The sequence below is a fragment of the Dipodomys merriami genome, unplaced genomic scaffold (genome assembly GCF_024711535.1).
Source record: "Dipodomys merriami isolate MVZ:Mamm:240054 unplaced genomic scaffold, mDipMer1.0.p SCAF_2, whole genome shotgun sequence".
NCBI lineage: Eukaryota > Metazoa > Chordata > Mammalia > Rodentia > Heteromyidae > Dipodomys > Dipodomys merriami.
Window position 1 is genome coordinate 117,179,129 of NW_027203381.1, and position 21,102 is coordinate 117,200,230.

General features: G+C 46.2%; 1 protein-coding gene across 5 annotated transcripts in view; it reads left to right on the plus strand.

The window, feature by feature from the left end:
* Ttc3 (tetratricopeptide repeat domain 3) overlaps window positions 1–15,789 on the plus strand; it is a 121,623-nt gene extending 105,834 nt beyond the window's left edge. For all 5 annotated transcript variants that reach the window (XM_070030663.1, XM_070030661.1, XM_070030660.1 and 2 more), the window contains 8 exons: window positions 1,163–1,263; window positions 3,958–4,048; window positions 5,005–5,106; window positions 7,846–8,612; window positions 9,394–9,520; window positions 9,705–9,821; window positions 13,535–13,627; window positions 14,325–15,789. In XM_070030663.1, coding sequence (XP_069886764.1) covers window positions 1,163–1,263; window positions 3,958–4,048; window positions 5,005–5,106; window positions 7,846–8,612; window positions 9,394–9,520; window positions 9,705–9,821; window positions 13,535–13,627; window positions 14,325–14,396 — 1,470 coding nt within the window. In that variant the 3' untranslated portion in view covers window positions 14,397–15,789. The remainder of the gene's footprint in view (window positions 1–1,162; window positions 1,264–3,957; window positions 4,049–5,004; window positions 5,107–7,845; window positions 8,613–9,393; window positions 9,521–9,704; window positions 9,822–13,534; window positions 13,628–14,324) is intronic.
* The last annotated feature ends 5,313 nt before the right edge of the window (window positions 15,790–21,102 follow it).

A 21,102-nucleotide genomic window follows, 5' to 3' on the forward strand; every position in this document is an offset into this window, starting at 1 on the left:
AGCACGCTACCACTGAGCCACCTTCCCGGCCCCGGTTTTGTGTTTCTTTAATTACATGCAAGGCATGATGTTACTCTTGGGAAATGGGATGAGAGATTTCCATTACCTATAATCCTGTCTCTCCCTAACATAGCCACTCTCCCTGTGTTATATACATGTATTCATAATGCACAACACCCTTTAGTCACTTCCCATACTGTACACTATAACTTCAATGTATTTAATCAGGTAATGTGCCATGACATAGCCAACCATAAAATGAAAATAATGTACTAAGAATATACTCTTGTTGGGCACCTGTGGCTGATGCCTGTAATCCTAGCTACTTAGGAGGCTGACATCTGAAGATTATGGTTGAAAGCAGTCCGCCAGGACTAGCTTATCAGTATATGAGATATATATATATATATATATATATATATATATATATATATATATATATATATATGCACACACACACACACATATATATATATATATACACACACACATATATATACATACATATATACATATATATATATATATATATGAGTATATATCCAGTAAACTACCAAAAAGCCAGAAATGGAGCTGTGACTCAATTGATAGAACACCAGCACTGAGCAAAAAAAAAAAGGCTCATGTGATTCACACCTGTAATTGCAATATTATATTCTCCTTCTTGCCAGAAGAATATGTACCAGTACTGTGCATTATTTGAAAAACCACTAAGACAAAAATTAAAATGATGTCTGCTTTTTATTTACATTGTTTTCTAAAGCCTGGCTGTATGTGTTTTTCTAGTTGAGATTCTATGGGGCTTTTTGACTGATTGTATAGCCCACGGTTCCTCCACAGGCCTTTGGCTCTGATTACACACACACACACACACATAGAAAGTGTGCACAGTTCACCCAGCTCCATGCTTGTATATGCCTTAAGCAGAAAGCCATGTACAATAGTATCACATCTGTAAGAAGGATCACTAAAGTAGACTTTTTAATGTCTTTTGTTAGTCTGTTCTCAAATCCCAAATCATAGCATAGAGAAGTTCTGGTAATCCTGTCCCGATTCTTTCTTTAAGGAGAAATTGGAAAATGACTGTAAATCTTAATGTTTTAACTTGTAAATAGTTTGTTTATATTTGAAAAATGCCTAAACATCTTTAATTTGCTGGCAGGTATCTGTGCTTGAAAACTGGAAGGAGCATGAGGTGTATAGGTTACAGAGCATGGCATCGCAAGCAGAAGCCTACCTTAAGAACCTCAAGCTGACCAGCAGGTAGTATGGCCTCCCAGAGGTTCTCCAGCAAGTTGCTTAGGAAATGAAATTACAAACACTTGAGGAAAAAAAGATTTTAAGATTAGGACCATTTTGTTTTAAATAGATACAGTTGCAGAAAAATCAAAATATGAACAAAAGAAGTGGAGATCAGGAGAATTAGTTTGAGGTCAGCATGAGCAAAAAATTAAGAGATTCCATTTCTAAAATACATCGATAAACAGTTAAGTCCAGAGGCTGGGAAGGTGGCTCAGTGGTAGAGCGCTTGCCTTGCATGCATGAGGCCCTGGGTTCGATTCCTCAGCACCGCATAAGCAAAAAGAAAAAAGCCGGAAGTGGCACTGTGGCTCAAGTGGTAGAGCGCTAGCCTTGAGCTGAAGAGCTGAGGGACAGTGCCCAGGCCCAGAGTTCAGGCCCCATGACCGGACCCAAAACAACAACAAAAAAAAAAAAACCAGTTTAGTCCAGTGGTATGTGTCTATCAGCCCAGCTTTCTGGGAGTCATAGATAGGAGGATTGAGGTCCAGCCCAGGCCAGATATAAACGAAAGACCCTATTGAACCACTAAGACAAGCAAAAAGAGCTGGAAGAGAGGTCTGGGAAGTTGGCTCAGTGGTAGAGTGCTTGCCTCGCATGCATGAGGCCCTGGGTTCAATTCTTCAGCACCACATAAGCAGAAAAAAGCCAGAAGTGGCGCTTTGGCTCAAGTGGTAGAGCACTAGCCTTGAGTTGAAAAGCTGAGAGACAGCGCCCAGGCCCAGAGTTCAGCCCCCATGACCAGATCCAAAAAAAAAAGAGCTGGAGCAGTGGCTCAAGTGGTACAGCACCAGATTGGAGGGTTCAGGCCCTAAATTCAAACCCTAGCATTGCTCCCACAAAATCCAAAGTATCTCTATCCAATTCTATATAAATATATAGTTAATCTTACCGAATAAGTTCATTAATGGTAAAAGTTTACATATTTTTTTCCACTAGATAGAATTTCTTCTCATATTGATCATTATAGTTTTCTGAACTGAATTTGAAAGGTTGATTAGTATTCCAGCATACAAACTGTCAACATGGCATATTGCATTTCTCCATGTAAATTTTATCGATTTTTTTTTTTTTTTTGGTCAGTTATGGGGCTTGAACTCTGGGTTTGGGAGCTGTCCCTGCACTCTTTAGCTCAAGGCAAGTGCTCTACTGCTTGAGCCACAGCACCACTTCCAGTTTTCTAGTGGTTTATTGGAGATAAGAGTCTCATGGCCTTTCCTGCTTGGGCTGGCTTTGAACTGTGATCCTCAGATCTCAGCCTCCTGAGTAGCTAGGATTATAGGAGTGAGCCACCAGCACCCGGCAGATTTTATTGATTTTTTGAGGTACTGGGAATTGAACACAATGCATCACACATTTAAGGCAAGAATTAGCTACATCCCTAGCTCTTGCCATGGATTTCCATGCAGGAGATTGCTTTTCATCTGATGCTTTTCGTCCTGTTATGCACATTGGTCTTATGTTTTTAATTCCAGGGTTTTCATTTTCTTAGTTCTTGTTTTTTTTTTCATTCAGATTTCAGACTCTTAGAATTGAACCAGGAAGGTTCTGGTTGATTGTGTGCATTATAGAAAAAGATGTAGTGTGTATTTTTTTCCTCTTTCATTTTCAAGACTTAATTTTTTTTAACAGATATCCTTACAGGTAAGTGGATATACTGATTCAAACTATAGGACTAGTTCAACTGACATATAGATCAAGTAGTTGAAAAGTCTCTGTTAAATAGTTTATTATTGGTTGTGGATCACAGCTTACTTTATATACCATTTTATCCAGTACTATAGACTCCTCCACTAAGCCTTTCACTAGTGTTTCTTTTTGGGGAATGTTATGCTAACTCTGCCTGTTTCACCAAAACACAAGTAAAGAAACATTCTGGCTGGGCACCGGTAGCTCACACCTATAATCCTAGCTCATCAGGAGGCTGAGATCTGAGGATTGTAGTTTGAAGCCAGCCTGGGCAGCAAAGGCCATGAGACTCTTATCTCCAGTTAACCACCAGAAAACCAGAAGTTGAGCTGTGGCTCAGTGTTAGAGCACTAGCCTTGAGCAGAAAAGTTCAGTACAGCACCCAGGCCCTGAGTTCAGGCCCCATGACAGAAAAAAAGAAAGAAAAACAAGCATTCTGTTTGTTCTTTAGGATGTGTTAGGCAAGCTGACACAATCACAGACTGCTGGTATTTCTGATCTTCTCAGGCATGTGTTGTCCCTTGCAATCGAGCCAGATCCATGAATGCTAAGGTCCATACTTACCTTATTCTGTGTGGTCCCAGCCTTTCCTTTTACACAGCCAACTGGGCGGTTAGGTGTTATTGGATTGTTTTGCATGTTCCAGATTTATTTATTTTACTTTTTTTTTTGTCAGTCTTGTGGGGCTTGAACTCAGGGCCTGAGCACTGTCCCTGAGCCTCTTTGTGTTCAAGGCTAGCTAGCACTCTACCACATTGAGCCACAGCACCACTTCTGGTTTTCTGGTGGTTAATTGAGATAAGACTCACAGACTTTCCTGCCTGGGCTGGCTTTGAACCTCAATCCTCAGATCAACCTCCTGAGTAGCTAGGATTTCAGGCATGAGCTACTGAAGCCTGGCTAAATGCAGGCTTTCATTTTGTCATTTTCTGTAGTGTTTAAGCAGTGGCATCTTTTTAACTTTTCCAGTGATTCTGCAGGATGTCTTGACATCGAGTCCGATATACATTCATGGGAATCATTTCTTTCTAACGTTACAGAAGAAATTAAGAAAGCAAAGGTAAGCTGTAAAACTTTTCATTATTCTGTCAAAATCTGTAGGATGGTTATAATTCTCAGAATGGTAGTGTCATGTTTAAACTGTTTTTTAACTATTGGTAGCAATAATATATTTTTGTTGACATTCTGAGTTTTTTATGAGGTTAATAATCAACTCTATCCTTGATTGATATAGTTAAGTTATATATGATAAATTTTTAGAGCATTCTAATTAGTGAGATCTTACTGTGAACTTTTAAGAAATAATTGTTTGGCCGGGCGCCAGTGGCTCATGCCTTTAATTCTAGCTACTCAGGAGTGAGCTGAAATCTGAGGATCTCGGTTCAAAGCCAGCCCTGGCAGGGAAGTCCATGAGACTCATTTCCAATTAACCACCAGAAAACCAGAAGTGGCGCTGTAGCTCAAGTGGTAGAGCCCTTGCCTTGAGCTGAAGTGCTCAGGGACAGCGCCCAGGCCCAGAGTTCAAGCTCTACTCCACCCCCCCCCCAAAAAAAAAAAAGCAGAAGAAGGAGAAGTAATTGTGTTAAGTAGCGCACAGGTAGCTCATGCCTGTAATCCTAGTTGCCCAGAAGGTTGAGATCTGAGAATTGCAGTTCAAAGCCAGCCCAAGCAGAAAAGAGCTTCGTGAGACTCTTTTATCTCCAATTAACCACCAAAACACCAAAAGTGGAACTGTGGCTTGAGTGGTAGGATGCTAGCCTTGAGCAAAGGAGCTTAGGGACAGCACCAAAGTCCTGAGTTCAAGCCCCCAGATCAGCACCAAAAGAGAGAAAGAGAGGTGGGGGGGAGAAGGAGGGAGAGGGAAAGGGAGAGAGAGAGACAAATTGCCTTGCTCTAATATATTTCGTGTCAGTTGTGTTTCTTAGAAAATTCTTGATCATAGTGGTGTACACTAAGGAAAAAAATGATTTTCCTTATGAATTTAGAAAAACTTCACATTTTCCCTTCTACCCACAGGCTGAGTTTGAAGAGCAAATCGAAGCAATTAAAAATGGTTCTCTGCTCAGTGACCTTTCTAAAGTACAGATTTCTGAGCTTTCATTTCCTGCTTATAGTACAGTAAGTCTGTTGCATCTTATTTTGATAGGGAGGGGAAAATGAAGCACTCTTAACTGGTCCATATAGCTTGTTGGCAGTGTTGTTCTGGGATGGGATGGCATTGTGACTGTCCTCTGCTTTCATTATTGGTGTCATTACTGTCCATAATGCTTTCATTACTGATGGAACATCAGTCGGCAGCTGGGCATGTTCCACACTTTCATGTACCTCATCTGCCTTTATTACCCAGGTGCTACCACACACGTGTGTGGTACTTGTATTCTCACATCTGAATCAAGGCATAGAAGTGCCTGCAGTTGAATCAGACCCTCCTTACTATTTGCACCCATGGTTCTCATTCCTGCATACCTGCAGGTGTTTCCTCATCAAATACAGAATGAGTATGGCTATACCTCAGATATGCAGGGCTTTGATGGGCTAGCATAATGCATTTTAATGTTAATTTTTGAGATATAACATGAATCAAAGAAGATCAGACATTCTTATAAGAATGTAAAGACTGTTAAAAGGTCAATTAAAGGTGAGTTTTAGAATCCTTTGACATGACATGAAATAGTGTCTACAAGCAGAGGAAGGAGAAACCTGATTTCTACCTTCTTGCTATTGCAAGACCCTTGATTGGGCCAGTCATCTGCCTGCAATGCAATCTACTGTCCCCATAGAGCCCAGCCAGGGCTTCCCTCTCAGCTGTCCCTGCGCAGCCCTGCTGTGCTCTGCGCTGTTGGGTCTCCTACTCGAGATACCCTACTCAGCTCCTTCCATCAGTGATCTTCAACATCTTACGGGTGAAAAGCATAAGTACTTTCATTGACCTGAGTAAGAAGCAGGGTTTTATTTAGAATTGAAGATCACCTCTCATTTACAGCTTCTCCCAAGTCTTTACAACTTTGAATCTTCGAGCACTGTTACCAATAATTTGTCATTTTGGCTTAATGAAATTTTGTAATTGCTCAAAAGAACTTTTATTTTCAAATCCTGGAAAATCTCATTGTGCCCCTAAAAGCCATCCACTTTGTGTCTCATTTGCCTCTCATTCGCTCACTTATTGACTCAGTGGTGAACAAGCAGTGGGCCCTGCCGGGCACCAGTGACTCAGGAGGGTGAGATCTGAGGATTGCGGTTCAAAGCCAGCCTGGGCAGGAAAATCCGTGAGACTCTTATCTCCAATAAAAACCACCAGGAAACCAGAAGTGGTGCTGTGGCTCAAGTGGTAGAGCGTTTGTCTTGAGCTGAAGGCTGAGGGACAACACCCAGACCCAAAGTTAAAGCCCCATGGCTGACCAAAAAAAAAAAAAGAAAAGAAAAGAACTGGGCCCTAAGAGTGGATGCAGAGCTTGGTGAAGGGACTGTGGGGAGAGCATCTGACTGTACAGTACAAGACACAAGTGCCTGGACCAAAGAAGCCTTGTCTCTATGCTATGTTATACAGTTTGAGCAATTCCTTAGGAGTCCCCAGCTAGCAAGTTGGTCTAGGTTCAGGTACTTTATGAAGATGAGCCAGATGTCAGTGTAGAGAAAACCTGGAGTGAATCCGCTTGGCTGGGGAATAGCCATCAGTGGAGTATGGGTTGTGAAGTGGCTATGAGGGTAATGGTATTAGACCTCTGGAACAACTTGTGTTACAAGGCTGGGCTGTACTACATGGTCAGGAGAGGAGTCCAAGGTGGGTCCCAAGGCAAAGTACATTGAAATTTAGATTATGTGCGGATGGGGATCTCAGGATAGTAGTCTAGACTGGAATCTGAAAGTGCTCATTACTCAGCAATAAGCACAGTTTGTGTGGCCTGAGACAATTAGAAGTAGCCTGAAGGTAGCATGCACTGGAGATAAGAGCCTCAGGTAGCATCAGCAATATCCACTGTGAGGGCATAGACAGAGGAGAACGTGGGACGTCAGTGGTTCATACCTATAATCCAGCTACACGGGAGGCTGAGATCTGGGGATTGCAATTCAAAGCCAGCCCAGGCAAGAAAGTCTGTGAGACTCTTGTCTCCAATTAATTACCAGAAAGCTGGAAGTGGAGCTATAGCTCAAGGGTTGACCACTATTCTTGAGCCAAAGGACAAATAGGCAGGTCCTGAGTTCAAGCCCCAGGACCAGCACCAAAAAAAAAAAAAAGCCATAGGGAGAGCTAAGTCTACCTAACTGGCGGGAGCAGCACTGCTGGGTGTTCTATGGCACACGCTAGTGTTTTGATGAGTTGAGTCTGCTGTGGGTTTTAGCTGCAAAGGGAAGAGGCACGATGAGGTGGAGTGTGATGCTGGGCACGTGGTAGGCAAAACCTTCTCATTGAGGCAGTTTTTCTAGTTTCACAGGGAAAATAGTGAGAATTACTTAAAAGCCACCAATCGCCCTTTGTTCTAATAATGTTGTGGTCAGTAAGTCTTTTAAAACAAAAATATCGCCAGGTGCTGGTGGCACACACCTGTAATCCTAGCTACTTAAAAGGCTGAAGTCTAGAGATTGGCGTTGAAGTCAGCCTAAGCAGAAAAGTATTCAAGACTCCCATCTCTGAACCAGCAAAACACTGGGCAGAAAGCATGGTTCAAATGTTGAGTACCAGGTAAGCAAGCTGATCAAGTATGAGGTCTTGAGTTCAAACCCTAGTACCAACAACAAAAGAATTTACCATATTCAAATTTGATGTGCCCTTCAGTATAGTCCTTGAGTATTTCTCCTTTCAATTAATAATAACAGCAATCACAAAATGATCCAACTACTGTCATATGTTCCACACAGCTTCATCTGAAGTCACTTTCTGAGTCTGAAGACCATGAGGATCCAGAGCTCCTGACTTCTGCAGGCAGCAAGATGGACATTATAGAGGATTTGGGGCTGTTTCCTGCCAGTGGCTGTGCAGACGAAATTCCTTTGGCTTTGTCACCAGGGTCACTGTCCTGCGAGCAGACAGAGCCTGAGAAGGCTGGCCAAGCAGCTCTAGCAGAACAAAACCCTGAAGCAGAGCAGAATCTGCCTGCTCCTCCTGAAGGACCTGCCGAACAAAGCCCCGCAGTGGACCAGAGACTGCCTGCTCCTCCTGAAGGACCTGCCGAACAAAGCCCCGAGGTAGACCAGAGACTGCCTGCTCCTCCTCCAGGACCTGCTGAACAAAGCCCCGAGGTAGACCAGAGACTGCCTGCTCCTCCTCCAGGACCTGCTGAACAAAGCCCCGAGGTAGACCAGAGATTGCCTGCTCCTCTTCCAGGACCTGCAGAACAAAGCCCCAAGATAGACCAGAGACTGCCTGCTCCTCCTCCAGGACCTGCAGAACAAAGCCCCGAGGTAGACCTGAAACTGCCTGCTCCTCCTCCAGGACCTGCCGAACAAAGCCCCGAAGTAGAGCAGAGACTGCCTGCTCCTCCTCCAGGACCTGCCGAACAAAGCCCCGAGGTAGAGCAGAGACTGCCTGCTCCTCCAACACCTGCTGTTCACTCAAGCCAGTTTCTCAAAGGAACATTCAACATTGTCATGGCAAACTTGTCTCTGCTCTTCCCGTGGTATAGCAGGTATGAGTGTACAGTATTAGTGCCTGTTAAGCACTTCACTGAACTGAGGTTATCTGTTCTGATAAAATCATGGCCAGCCCTGTCAGGGAGAGAACTGTACAGCTGCTTAGCTCAGCAAGATAGATGTTTCTTTCTGTAAGCAGAAATGAGTGAGCATTTTTTTTTCTTCTTTTTTGTGGGGTGAGGAGTGAACTCAGAGCCTTATGCATGTTAGGCAAGGGCACTAGCATTCAGCTATACCACCAGACCCCCAATATGTGTACTGGTCCTGGTGCTTGAACTCAGGGCCTAGGCACTGTCCCCTGAGCTTTTTTTTTTTTTTTTGGTCGGTCGTGGGGCTTGAACTCTGGGCCTGGGCTCTTCAGCTCAAGGCGAGCACTCTACCACTTGAGCTACAGCGCCACCTCCGGTTTTCTGCTGGTTCATTGGAGATAGGAGTCTCACAGTCTCTCCTGCCCGGGCTGGCTTTGAACCGCGATCCTCAGATCTCAGCCTCCTGAGTAGCTAGGATTACAGGCGTGAGCCACCAGCACCCGGCTCCCCTGAGCTTTTTTGCACTATACTTGAGCCCCATTTCACTTTCCAGCTTTTTAGTGATTAATTGAAGAGTCTCACAGACTACTGCCTGAGCTGGCTTTGAACCAAAATCCTCAGATCTTGGCTTCCTGAATATCTAAGATTACAGGCATGAGCCACTGGTGCCCAACTACTTAGCAATAAACAACAACAACAAAAACCTTTTCGTTGTTTATCATTTATTTTCCTCATCTTTTCCTTTCAGCATTGAACTTGTTGGATTTATCAAAAAAGTTCGAAGCAAAAACAAGAACTTATTCTCCGAATTGAAAGCTGATGAAATTATTCAGAAAGTGAGAGAACACATTCTAGATGAACAGAAAAAGAAAAAGGTATTTCATTTGGGCACAGTAAAATGTTCAGCTTCATTCTTATTTGTAAAGTGTGAGAATTGGGGAGCAGAGGAAGTTCCATGGAGAAATTCAATAAAGACAGAAGGTAGTTGAACCTTAAGGTAACTGGCTTTGCTTTTCCCTTGTCCCTCCATCCCCTTCCCCATTCACCTTATTTCTGCAGCCAAATCCAAGAAAGGACCTGAGGACATCGGAGGTCAGCTCCGCTGCTTCTGTGACCCGGACTCCCCAGGGGCCATCCTCGTGCAAAGCCAAGGGCCAAAAGGCAGTAGATAGCCCAGTGAGTATATAGCTGGTTTTGCTTTTTAATGAAGAATACGGAGAAAACAAAAATTTTAATAATGAATTATACCTCTTTCCTTTTCTTCTTGAGCTAATTTATTTGGTCCTAAAATTAGAAACTAAAGTACACTGTATTTGAAGATAGCAGTAGAGCACTGGGTGGCTGAGGCAAGTGCGCTGGGGCCAGGTGGGAAGAGACCCCCGAGCAGGAGCACGGCCCTCAGTGTGCTCGGCCTTCCCTCTTTCGCCCTTGATCTGCTGCAGATGGTCAGAATCTTGTTTCAAGTGTGTATTTTCAATAGTAGGAAAAAAGTAGGATATTATTATTTGCCACTGGGGCTATTATACCTGTAACCTAAATTGAAAAGGCCATCTCACAGTCCTGTTTTATAGTAAGAAAATTAAAACTGGGTGCAATAGGCTCACATTGTAATTCTATTTGCTCAGAAGGTTCAGATCTGAGGCTCGGCTCATGGCTCAGAGCCAGCAGGGCAGGAAAATCTGTGAGACTCTTTATCTCCAATTAACTACCAAAAAACCAGAAGTAGAGCTATGACTCAAGCCTTATGCACAAGCTAAGCAAGAGCACAAGATTCTGAGTTCAAGCCTTAAAACCCACACTAAACATAAAACTTAAGGAAATCAATACAGAAAATGGTCTGGGGTTCATAACATTCACTGAAGACTAGCATAGCCCAGAACCTCATGCTGACTTCAACACAAAGCTCATCATCCTGCCGCCCGCCACAACGGCCCGGGCAGGAGACCCAGTGGGGTCGTACGCTACCAGTGTTGCCTCAGTGCTACTGGACTCTGGTGGGGAGCACATTTTTGCAGCTGTGGTACCGAGTGTGGATAACATTGAAGGAGCTGCAGACCCTGTGACAGTCTCCCCTGGGGAGTCAGCAGCTTGACCTGGCACAGTGCCAGCTTGCAAACCTGAGCTTGCACTGGGCCTCTTTGTTATTCCTCCTGTACAATTTTGTTTTCTACTAGTCTTTGGAGATTTTCCATATTATGTAGTCTGAGCTTCTAGAATGTTTCCTCCCATCCTAGGGCATTTCCCAGGAATTGGATCCCATGCTCTGTGACCTTCTGGCTCAGCGGGATTCTGGGATATTTGCATTTGTGTGCTGATGTATTGCTGTCCTTACCACTAGGTAGACCAGGTGTCAGTTGAAGGAAACTGATTCCCTGCTTCACAGTTAATGTTGAAGTAGTTTAAGGTAATAAAAATGGTTCATTTAAACTTTGTCACATTTTATGAGGAAAAAAGGTATTCAATTGGGGCTTGATAATCATAGGCAGTTTTTTTTTTAATTGAGAGCAATTTGTTCAGTATTTTTACATTACAGAAGTAACATATTCACAATACAAAGTCCAAATGGTAAAAAAGGCATTTGAAAGTCCTAAAGCTAGGTGTGGTGTCATACATTTGTGATCCCAGCCACTGGGGAGGCTGAAGTAGGAGTCTCATGAGTTCAAGGCCAGCCTTGGCATGTGTGGAGATCTCCATCTCAAAATCAACACCCTAAAATGTAGCCATTAATCGGCATTATAACTTTGATATTTTCTAAACTCTTTGACTTGTTCGTGTGAATTTTGTCAAAACTATATACTTTTCATACACTTTGGGATATTTAATTTTTGTGTGTGTGTTGCTCTTTTCTGAGTTACTATACCCATTTTTCCATACTTGGAAACAGTCAAGCTAACTGTAGGTTTTTCCAGCTTAACTTGAGCTTTGCAGAGGTGCTTGGAGAGGCCTTAACCTGTACTTCCTCAGGGCTGTGGCCTTGTTTCCTCCTGATCCTTGAGTCACACATGGACACCCATCAGCGGCTTGAACCCTTGTACTACTGCTTATGCCCAATCTGAGACCCTTCTGTGCCATGAGGAAGAAAGGAACAGCCTGGCCTCTGGGCCCTGGCTATAGCTCTTATCCTTGATCTGAATCCACTCCTGCCGCTTGCATTTGTCATTGTTCAAGCGTGCGACTTTCTGGGACCTATGTTCCTCATCTGCTGTAAAGGTCCAGGTAAACAAGACTCACTTCTCGTCTCCAGGATGCTCAGAGTTGAGCAGTGAATTAGAGAAGTTGCTGGTGACTTCTGGGGTAAGTGGTGTGAGCTGCAGGCAGAATTCTGGACTTCATGGCCTAGATGGCACTCATTACACTGTGCTCAGTACACTGAAACACAGAGGCTGGAAATCTGTTCACTTCTGTGCAGCACCCCATACACTCCTGGCCACATACAGGCTCAGTTTGTTTTGTGTTCATTTCAGAAGTAACTGTGTTCATGGAAAACTTTAGAAAACAGTAGAAAATAGTCTTCCTTAACAAGAAATAATTTTTACTATTTCTGTGTCTTACCAGATTCTTTCCTCGGCTCTTTGTAAATATTAATTCCCTTTATTTTTATATAATTGAATTATGTCAGCCAGACACCTATGACTGATGCCTATAATCATGGTACTCAGGAGACTGAGATCTGAGGATTGTAGGCAGGAAAGCCCATGGCACTCATATCTCCAAGTAATCAACAGAAACTCAGTACTAGAGCTGTGGCTCAAGCAGTAGAGTGCTAGCCTTGAGCAAAAAAACCTCAGGGACAGCTCCCAGGCCCTGAGTTCAAGCCCTAAAACCAGCACACGAAAAACTGAATTATATAATAAATACCATCTTATTACCTGCCCCTTTTTTTTCCCCCATCGTGGCGCTTGAACTCGGCCTGGACGCTGTCCCTGAGCTCTTCAGCTCAAGGCAAGCTCTCTACCACTTGAGCCACAGTGCTACTTCTCGTTTTCTGGTGGTTCATTGGAGATAAGAATTTCACGGACTTGGGGCTGGGAAGGTGGCTCAGTGGTAGAGCGCTTGCCTTGCATGCCAGAGGCCCTGGGTTCGATTCCTCAGCACCACATAAGCAAAAAAGAAAAAAAGCCGGAAGTGGTGCTGTGGCTCAAGTGGTAGAGCGCTAGCCTTGAGCTGAAGAGCTGAGGGACAGCGCCAGGCCCAGAGTTCAGGCCCCATGACCAGACCCAAAAAAAAAAAAAAAATTTCACGGACTTGGGGATGGGAAGGTGGCTCAGTGGTAGAGCACTTGCCTTGCATGCATGAGGCCCTGGGTTCGATTCCTTGGCACCCTATAAGCAAAAAGAAAGCCAGAAGTGGTGCTGTAGCTCAAGTGGTAGAGCGCTAGCCTTGAGCTGAAGAGCTGAGGGACAGCACTCAGGCCTAGAGTTCAGGCCCCACGACCAGACCAAAAAAAAAAAAAAAAAGAATTTCACAGACTTTACTGTCCGGACTGGCTTTGAACTGCAATCCTCAGATCTCAGCCTCCTGAGTAGCTAGGATGACAGGCGTGGGCCACCACTTTAGATCCCTGGTAGGTAATGAGCGATTAATTTGTAATATTAAGCAAGTGCCACACAGGCACCTGTAGAGCGGGCTTCCAGTGCTCTGCCTGGGCATCTACATTAAGTGAAAAACAATGCTCCTTTTGGAAAATCAGAACTCCGAGAGTGTACATTTCTTGGTATTTTAATGTTTTTCTCAGAAACTACTGAAAAAATAAGCTTCTTAACAGCTGTAATTTGCCACCCTGGGTGGGAAAGCACTGAAAGCCTTCGTGGTATGAATCCTGAAGGGCTCCGAGTGTAAAAAGAGCACAGCTGCTACTCTACGTTGCTCACATGTGCTTGATTCCGCAGGCGCCCGATGAGAATCCCTGCGCACTGTGCCACGACGAATTCAAATCAAGAGCCCTGCGCACGCTCAAGTGTGGGCACAAGGTTCACAAGGGGGTGAGTTTCCCTGGTGGCATCGCGTTCTATGCCTTGGGACTGCCACACATTTGAAAAATAAAAACGGCTTTTCTAGCATCAGTACTTAGGTTTCCAAATCCACTGTCTTTGCTCACCTCCACATGCCAGGTGTCCTGCAGGTAGGGGTCAGTGGTCCTGGGCCAAGGAGGGCGGCTGTGTGTGAGAAAGTTCACAGGGTACTTGTTCTCAGTCTGCCTTGTTCAGGTGTGCTTTTGCCCGCACCCTGCGTCACATCACACCCAGCCGGGAGCCAACAAAACTGAACTCGGGCTGGTGGGCGTGAGAGTGAGAGAGCCAAGACCATACAGAAGGATGGCTGAGAACTGGGTGCTGGGGCCGAGGGTCATGGAAATGGCACTTTTCTTTAGCTGTGATTTTGGGGAGGGCGGGCAAGGGGTGGAGCGCTGTGACTGCCGGGAGGCAGCCCATGGGTAAGGCAACTTGGAGAGGCCAGGAACCAGCCAGAGATATTCGTGTATCTGATTCTGGAGTGAGATTTTTCCCAAAGCTCATACAAATCCCCGATCTGAACACACATCAATGTCCCTAAAAGTTGGACAGCTCCAGCCTCTGCTAGGCTGAGATGACATGACCCTGCCTTCCAAAGTGCAGTGGCAGAGGACAGCTGGGGCAGAGGTTCTGAAGGCACTGATTGACTCTGTTGCCTCCTTTTCAGTGTTTTAAGCAGTGGCATAAGGGGCAGAGTGCGTGTCCCACCTGTGGCAGTGGCGACCTGAAAGAAGATTAGTCCACACCTCGTCCCTGGACCCCTGGCCCGCGACGCCAGGCACCACCTACCGATGCTCCGTCCTCGCCCTCACTAGAGCACCGCTTCCTGTGTGCTGAATTGAAATGACCGTGTCCTACCTTCAAACAAAAACGTCCAGTCTCTCCTGTGCTGTGTGTCACAAAGCTACTAATGGAAATGTGTAATGCAGTTGACATGGAATAATTTCCCCGCTCCGATGATAGTCAGATAGTGACTTAGGATCTGTCACCGCAGTCTTGTGTTGTCACAGTTAATGCACAGCTCTGTGAGACAGATGACTTCTCTTCAGAAGTGTTGTAGCAGTGTTTGGATTATAAGAATGTTTTACCTGGTCAGATAACAAGGGTTTGAGAAACCTAGAAAGTGCCATAAGAAAAGATACTGACCTTTATAACTCCTACGAGATCCACTATTTCTAAAGCTAGGCCTCCATGTTCCTCATAGGTCTTGTGTTTAAAAATGAGCTAAAAGTGAATCACATTTTTTATAATTTGTAGGTATTACAGAATATTGGCTGATAAAGACCAAAAGATTAAGATCTGTTTTGCTTTGGCTTTCCATTGCATTACTTTATTCCGCCCCCCTCAGATTTTTTTTAAAGTGCTTATTTTTCATCTTTTTAAAAATTAATCTGATTTTTGAAACTCATCTATAAAACACTTTTTTCAGTATCAGCCATTTTTTTACCCCTGGGATCAAGGCTGTGTCTGAATATCTTTCCAGCCCCACATCTGAACTTGTTCTTGGAATAGTGCGCTGTCTTGTCTGCCACACGTGGTTGTCTCTGTGCAGCAGGCGTGGGTGTCTCCTGTGAGCACACGGACACTGTGCAGACCCGGCACCATTGTGCTCTCCTTAACCTCTGACCACCAGAAGCCATCCTGAGGTGTTTGTGTCACAGCCTTTCTGTGTTTGACATTTGTGTGAAGTAATGCATGCAGTCGTGTGCTGTGGCCTGAGAACGAAAACTTAACTATTAGAAACTCCTGGAAAATAGATATCCTTTGGTGACCAGAAGACTGGTAAATACAGAAACAGGAGTTCTGGAAACATTCCATTTCCCTCAAACATGAAAGGTCAGAAAATGTTTTTCAGTATTGTTCTTTGTCCACTGGACATATCTGAGCGGATGTGGTCGCCACCTTCTGCCTGTGTCTCCCCGTGAGTCATGCTGTCTTAGTGACTTAGTCTGCGGCGGCTCGCTCTTGTCTGCCTCTCAGAACACACGAGCGCTGTGCACACTACACTCTGTAGGGGCTAGGCCACAGCGCCCGGCGAGAGGAGAGCAGACAATGTGATCTTGCTTCATCTCAAAGCCCTGTGAAAATGCCTTACATCTGTCCAGTGATTGTCAATAAAGAACATTCAAAAAGACGAGCGGTCCCCTGTCGTCTTTGCCCATTCTTTCTCAGGTAGTTTATTTAGATGCATTCTATGGAACACTTGGCCCCTCTGCCACGTTAACATTTAGAGAGTGGCTTCATTTGGAAGAGACCGAGCGGAGTGGACCAAGCATTTCAGAACCTCCATCAGACATTCCTTCGAATCTAAAGAAAGCTTGCCAAGCCCGAGTTCACAAGATGGGACCAGAAGGGCTATTTTAAAATCTGTGAGTGGGACGTTTTCACGGAAATGATAGAAAGTATAGAAAGTTTACTGTTCGGGCTAAGGGATTTTTCATGTGACTACATGTAAAAACACTGAAGATAGTTGAGTTCCTCGGTATCATTTTTTTCTAAAGCATTGTAGATTCATGGACTGCTGAGCTGATCAATGGGTTCCTTTTCTAAAGGAACAGATACATTCTGCACTGAAGGATTAGAAAATTCTCATGTTTATTCAAAGTATCATTACTTATTTTTAATGTGGTAGCATTTTTCTCAAAATGGTGTCTAGCTTATGGCAATAACTACTAGTTTGACTTTTAGATGATTTTTCTCTCTGAAGCGCCTCATCCATGTTATGAAGAACCAGTAAATCGGGGAGAAAACTGAAGTGCTGCTAAAGCAAGGCACCGTGTCAAGGACTGGAGAGTGGGCGCTGCGCTGGTGACCGCAGTGAGGACTGGAGAGTGTGGACGCTGTGCTGGTGAGCGCAGTGAGGACTGGGGAGTGTGGACGCTGCGCTGGTGACCGCAGTGAGGACTGGGGAGTGTGGAGACTGCTGGTGAGCACAGTGAGGACTGGAGAGTGGACGCTGTGCTGGTGAGCGCAGTGAGGACTGGGGAGTGTGGACGCTGCGCTGGTGAGCACAATAAGAACTGGAGTGTGGAGATTGTGCTGGTGAGCGCAGTGAGGACTGGGGAGTGTGGACGCTGCGCTGGTGAGCGCAGTGAGGACTGGCGAGTGTGGAGACAAGACTGCATGGATGCACGCAGTGAGGACTAGAGTGTGGAGACTGCTGGTGAGCGCAGTTTGACTCATTACCCGTCAGGTGGCCTTGGAGAAGTGGCTTCAGGGAAACAGTGAGAGCTTGGGATACATAGCTGCTCTAGGCAACAAAAAGCACTTGCCCTAACACTAAAGCATTGGTATGTTGGAGTCATCACAGTGAAGCGCTGTGAAAATGCCAGCATTTTATAACGCAAGGCAGAATCCCAGTGAACATCGCAGGAGGTGGCCAGCTCATCCAAACAGCAAAGATTCCAGTATTGCACCCACATCCACGTGGTCCATCCATGTTTTGATGACCACATTGATTGATTCACTATGCATTATCAAGAAAGTACAAGCTCAGACCACAGCTAAGGGAGGTACGCTTTCTTGAAGTTGCCTGGTGGTGGCACAGGATCACCTGACTTGGCAGAGGAGCCATTTGTCATCTCCATGGCACCAGTGAAGGTCCGGGCAGTGGACTCCTCTCCCACTGGCTTCAGTACCAAGCAGTGGCTAACCTTTCCTGGTTAAACAAAAGCAATTACTATAATTGGTGGTTTGCGGGGGGTTGTTAGTGTCTGGAATAGTGTAGAGTAAGTCCAGCACCCCGCAACCTCTTGTTCAGTGGTGTCCACTGGAAGCTTGAGTGGGAGTATTTACCAGATGCTGCCTGGCGAAGCTGCTGCCGCCTGCAGTTCTGCGAGGGCTCCTCGCTGCCCAGATGGTCCTGTTGAACGAGCTCCTTCGCACCACACTCAGCTGGACTGTTCCTCGGCACGGCTGCGCTGGGCGCTGCGCCTGCCCAGACTCAGGCCCAGGAACAGAGACAGCCCCTGACAGCCCCCTCCCCCCCGAGCCCAGGAGGGCACCCGCGTGCACCCAGCACAAGTGTGTGTCCTAAGCCACCATGAGGATGACACCCAGCCACCCTGGGAGGGAAGACTGGCTCGGGCCCAGCCAGCCCCTCCGCACACAGCGCAGCGCCGCGGGGCTCCGGAGAGCTCGCTCTCCCCAATGCGCTTCTGTGTGCAACAGAGGCGTCGCCGTGCGCAGCACATGCCCGAGGCGCCCTGGAGAAAAACCATTCTGTCTTCTAAGGTCTTCCTCCTCCATTTTCCAAACTATGTAGAAAGGCAGCTTTCCCAATTCCTTCGGTTTAATATTTCAGCGGCCTTCTATTTGGTGCGATAGAAAGGTCTTAATTTAGACCTCCCTGCCCCCACCCCCGGCTCCGTATCCTGAAGTGCCACCCGTCCTGGGGCTGAGCCCGCAGCCTCTGACAAGAGCCTGGGGCAGAGACGGGCTTTGTGCCTCTGCGCTGCCCGCTGCCCGCGCCTGTCCCTGGCCAGGGCTTTGGCATCCGCATTCGCCACAGCTTCCAACGGCCGGGCCAGGGAACACGAGTGGGTGCGGCCGTGGCCTTCCTCTTCTGTGAGCTGACGTCGCTGTGGATCCTGGGGGTGGGGGAGCACCCCAGCTCTTCCCCCAGACACAACCTAAGTGGCAGCACATTTCCCCATTCACCTTCCCATCCACCCATCCGTCTGTCTGTCCATCCAGTCTTCCAAGGCCAGTGTGACTGCAGGTGGCGGCTACCGCAGGGAGAAGAAAGGTGTGGGCACCAGAGCCCAGCAGGTCAGTGACCCCAGTGTCTCCAGCATCCCAGAGGAGCTGGGGGGGGGGGAGGGGAGGGACACCTGAGGAAGCGCAGCAGGCAGACCAGGAAGGCAAGGAGCAAGTGGCGGTGTCCAGCGAGGGGGACTCGGGAGATGGGTGGGGCTACCAGCGGGGATGGCCAGAGAGAGACCTGCTGCGTGAGGATGCTTACTGCAGCGGGCCGCCTCTTGCTGCCAAGGCCGCCTTGGGTGTTAGTTCTTCTATGGCCTTGGATCTGGGGACCTGGTCCAGACGCCAGGCAGACTCCTGTCATTCTATCAGCCCCCTAATTAAGCCCCCACCTCCACCCCTTTCTCTTCCAGTGGCTGTCCTCTGCTGGCCGCCACACGTGGCTCCTGTGGTACCCAGGCCCTCCCCCCTGCGTCCTGGCAGCTGCTCCCTTCCTGCCACCACCCCCGCTCCCCTCCAGTGGAAGCCTTCAAGAGCATTTTTATTCTTAATTTTGAGACAGGTCTCACTATGCGCTCCCAGCTAACCTCAGATTTACAGTCTTCCTGCCTCTCTCCTGAGTGCTGGGGTGTTTACAGGTGTATGCTACCACACAGTGCTACATTCAGGCAATGGAGATGAAATCAATGGCCTTACTCATAATAGCTGCTCAGTTAACCAGTCTTCATGGTCAGAGCCACATACCACGAAAGCAGTGACTTCTAAATCTGATGACGCCAACATCACCTAGCGCCCCCCCCCCCGTTTTGTTTTGTTGTTTATTTTGGTCAGTCATGGGACTTGAACTCTGGGCCTGGGCACTGTCCCTCAGCTCTTCAGCTCAAGGCTAGTGCTCTACCATTTGAGCCACAGTGCCACATCTGGCTTTTTTTTTTTTTTTTTTTTTTTGGCCTAAGTGCTACACATTTGAACCCAGGACCTCATGCATGCAAGGCAAGCACTCTACCACTGAGCCACCTTCCCAGCCCCACCTAGCCCTTCTTATGGCCCACAGTCCCAAGTTCTTCTCTCTGACTCTAAACAGCTTTGACTAGGGGCCATTTGCAGCTACTGAATTAAGTATTAACATACCCTGTGGGTTCATTTTCTCCAAGTACTTTACAAATTGCCCCTATTTTACTGAGAAAGAAAACTAAAGAATAAAATGACCTCCTCAAGGCATGTAACTGGAGATCATCTTAGTTAGGATCAGCTTGAGTTTAGCAAACCCTGTGGAGGCCGTTCATCACTGATTCAGCTCCCATCACCCGTCTGCTCATAACTCAGTGTCCAGTTCAGGTTCCCATACCACCTCAAAAATCTCAGATGAGGGCTGGGAAGGCGGCTCAGTGGTAGAGCGTTTGCCTTGCATGCCTGAGGCCCTGGGTTCCATTCCTCAACACCACATAAAAGAAAAAAGCCAGAAGTGGCGCTGTGGCTCAAGTGGTAGAGCGCTAGCCTTGAGCTGAAGAGCTGAGGGACAGCGCCCAGACCCAGAGTTCAGGCCCCACAACCGGACCCAAAAAAAAAAAAATCTCGGATGACACAGGTGACACAGTTCACCACTGCTTGTACCCACACTCAATGCCCTGGGCATGCCCTCCCCCTCCATGCTGCTCAGGAGACTATTTGGGGTGTTCTGGTTATCTTGAAATACATGATAAATTATGGCTTTATTACCCTAATTGCTATATAGAACACTAGAACTTGTTGAGGAAGTGTCTCAAGTGGTAGAGCAATTGTTAAGAGTGAGGTCTCTAGTTCAAACCCAAGGACAGGACTTACTCCAACAGAAAACCCAAAAATTAAAAAAAAAAAAATTAGATCTTACTCTTTCAATGACTCCACTTTTCTTAGGCTGTATGTGTGCATGTGCATACATGCAGTGTGCATCAGTACAGGGGTTTGAACTCCACCTGGGTAATGTTCCCTAGCTTTCATTCTACCAATTGAGCTACACCTCCACTTCTAGCTTTTTGGTGGTTAACGAGGTAAGAATCTGGCTTTTCTGTTTGGCTGTCTTCAAACCCCAATCCTCAGAACTCAGCCTCTCATTTCATAGCTACTGCAAGTCTTTTCACACATAATTTTGCTTTTTTTTGGTTTGTTTGTTCAGGAGATCTGCTGTTACTCTATGGGCTTGGGTTGTATATTTGTCTCTTCTTTGCAGTTTTCAATGTTCTCTACTGTTTTGGGCAGTACTGCAGTTTGAACTCAGGGCCTCACAGTTGCTAGGCTGGTACTCTTCTACTGAGCCACAACTCCCTCACTTCTTTGCTTTGTATACTTAGTTTTAACTATAATGGGTCTAGGGGTGTTTCTTTTCTGATTCTCCATGCTTGGTGTTCTGTCAGCCTCCTCCACATGGATGACCTTGAGGTTAGGCAAGTTTCTGCTGTTATTTTTTTTTGAACAGTTTTTTTTTTTCTTTGCCAGTCATGGTGCCTGAACTCTGGGCCTGGGCGCTGTCCCTCAGCTCTTCAGCTCAAGGCTAATGCTCTACCACTTGAACCACAGCACCACTTCCAGCTTTTTCTGCTTATGTGGTGCTGAGGAATCGAACCCAGGGCCTCATGCATGCAAGGCAAGCACTCTACCACTGAGCCACCTTCCCAGCCCCAGGTTCTTAATGCCTTTACATCATCATCTTCTTCTTCTCTTCCCCCCTCTTCACTCCCCCCCTCCCTTCTTCTTTGTCCATTATC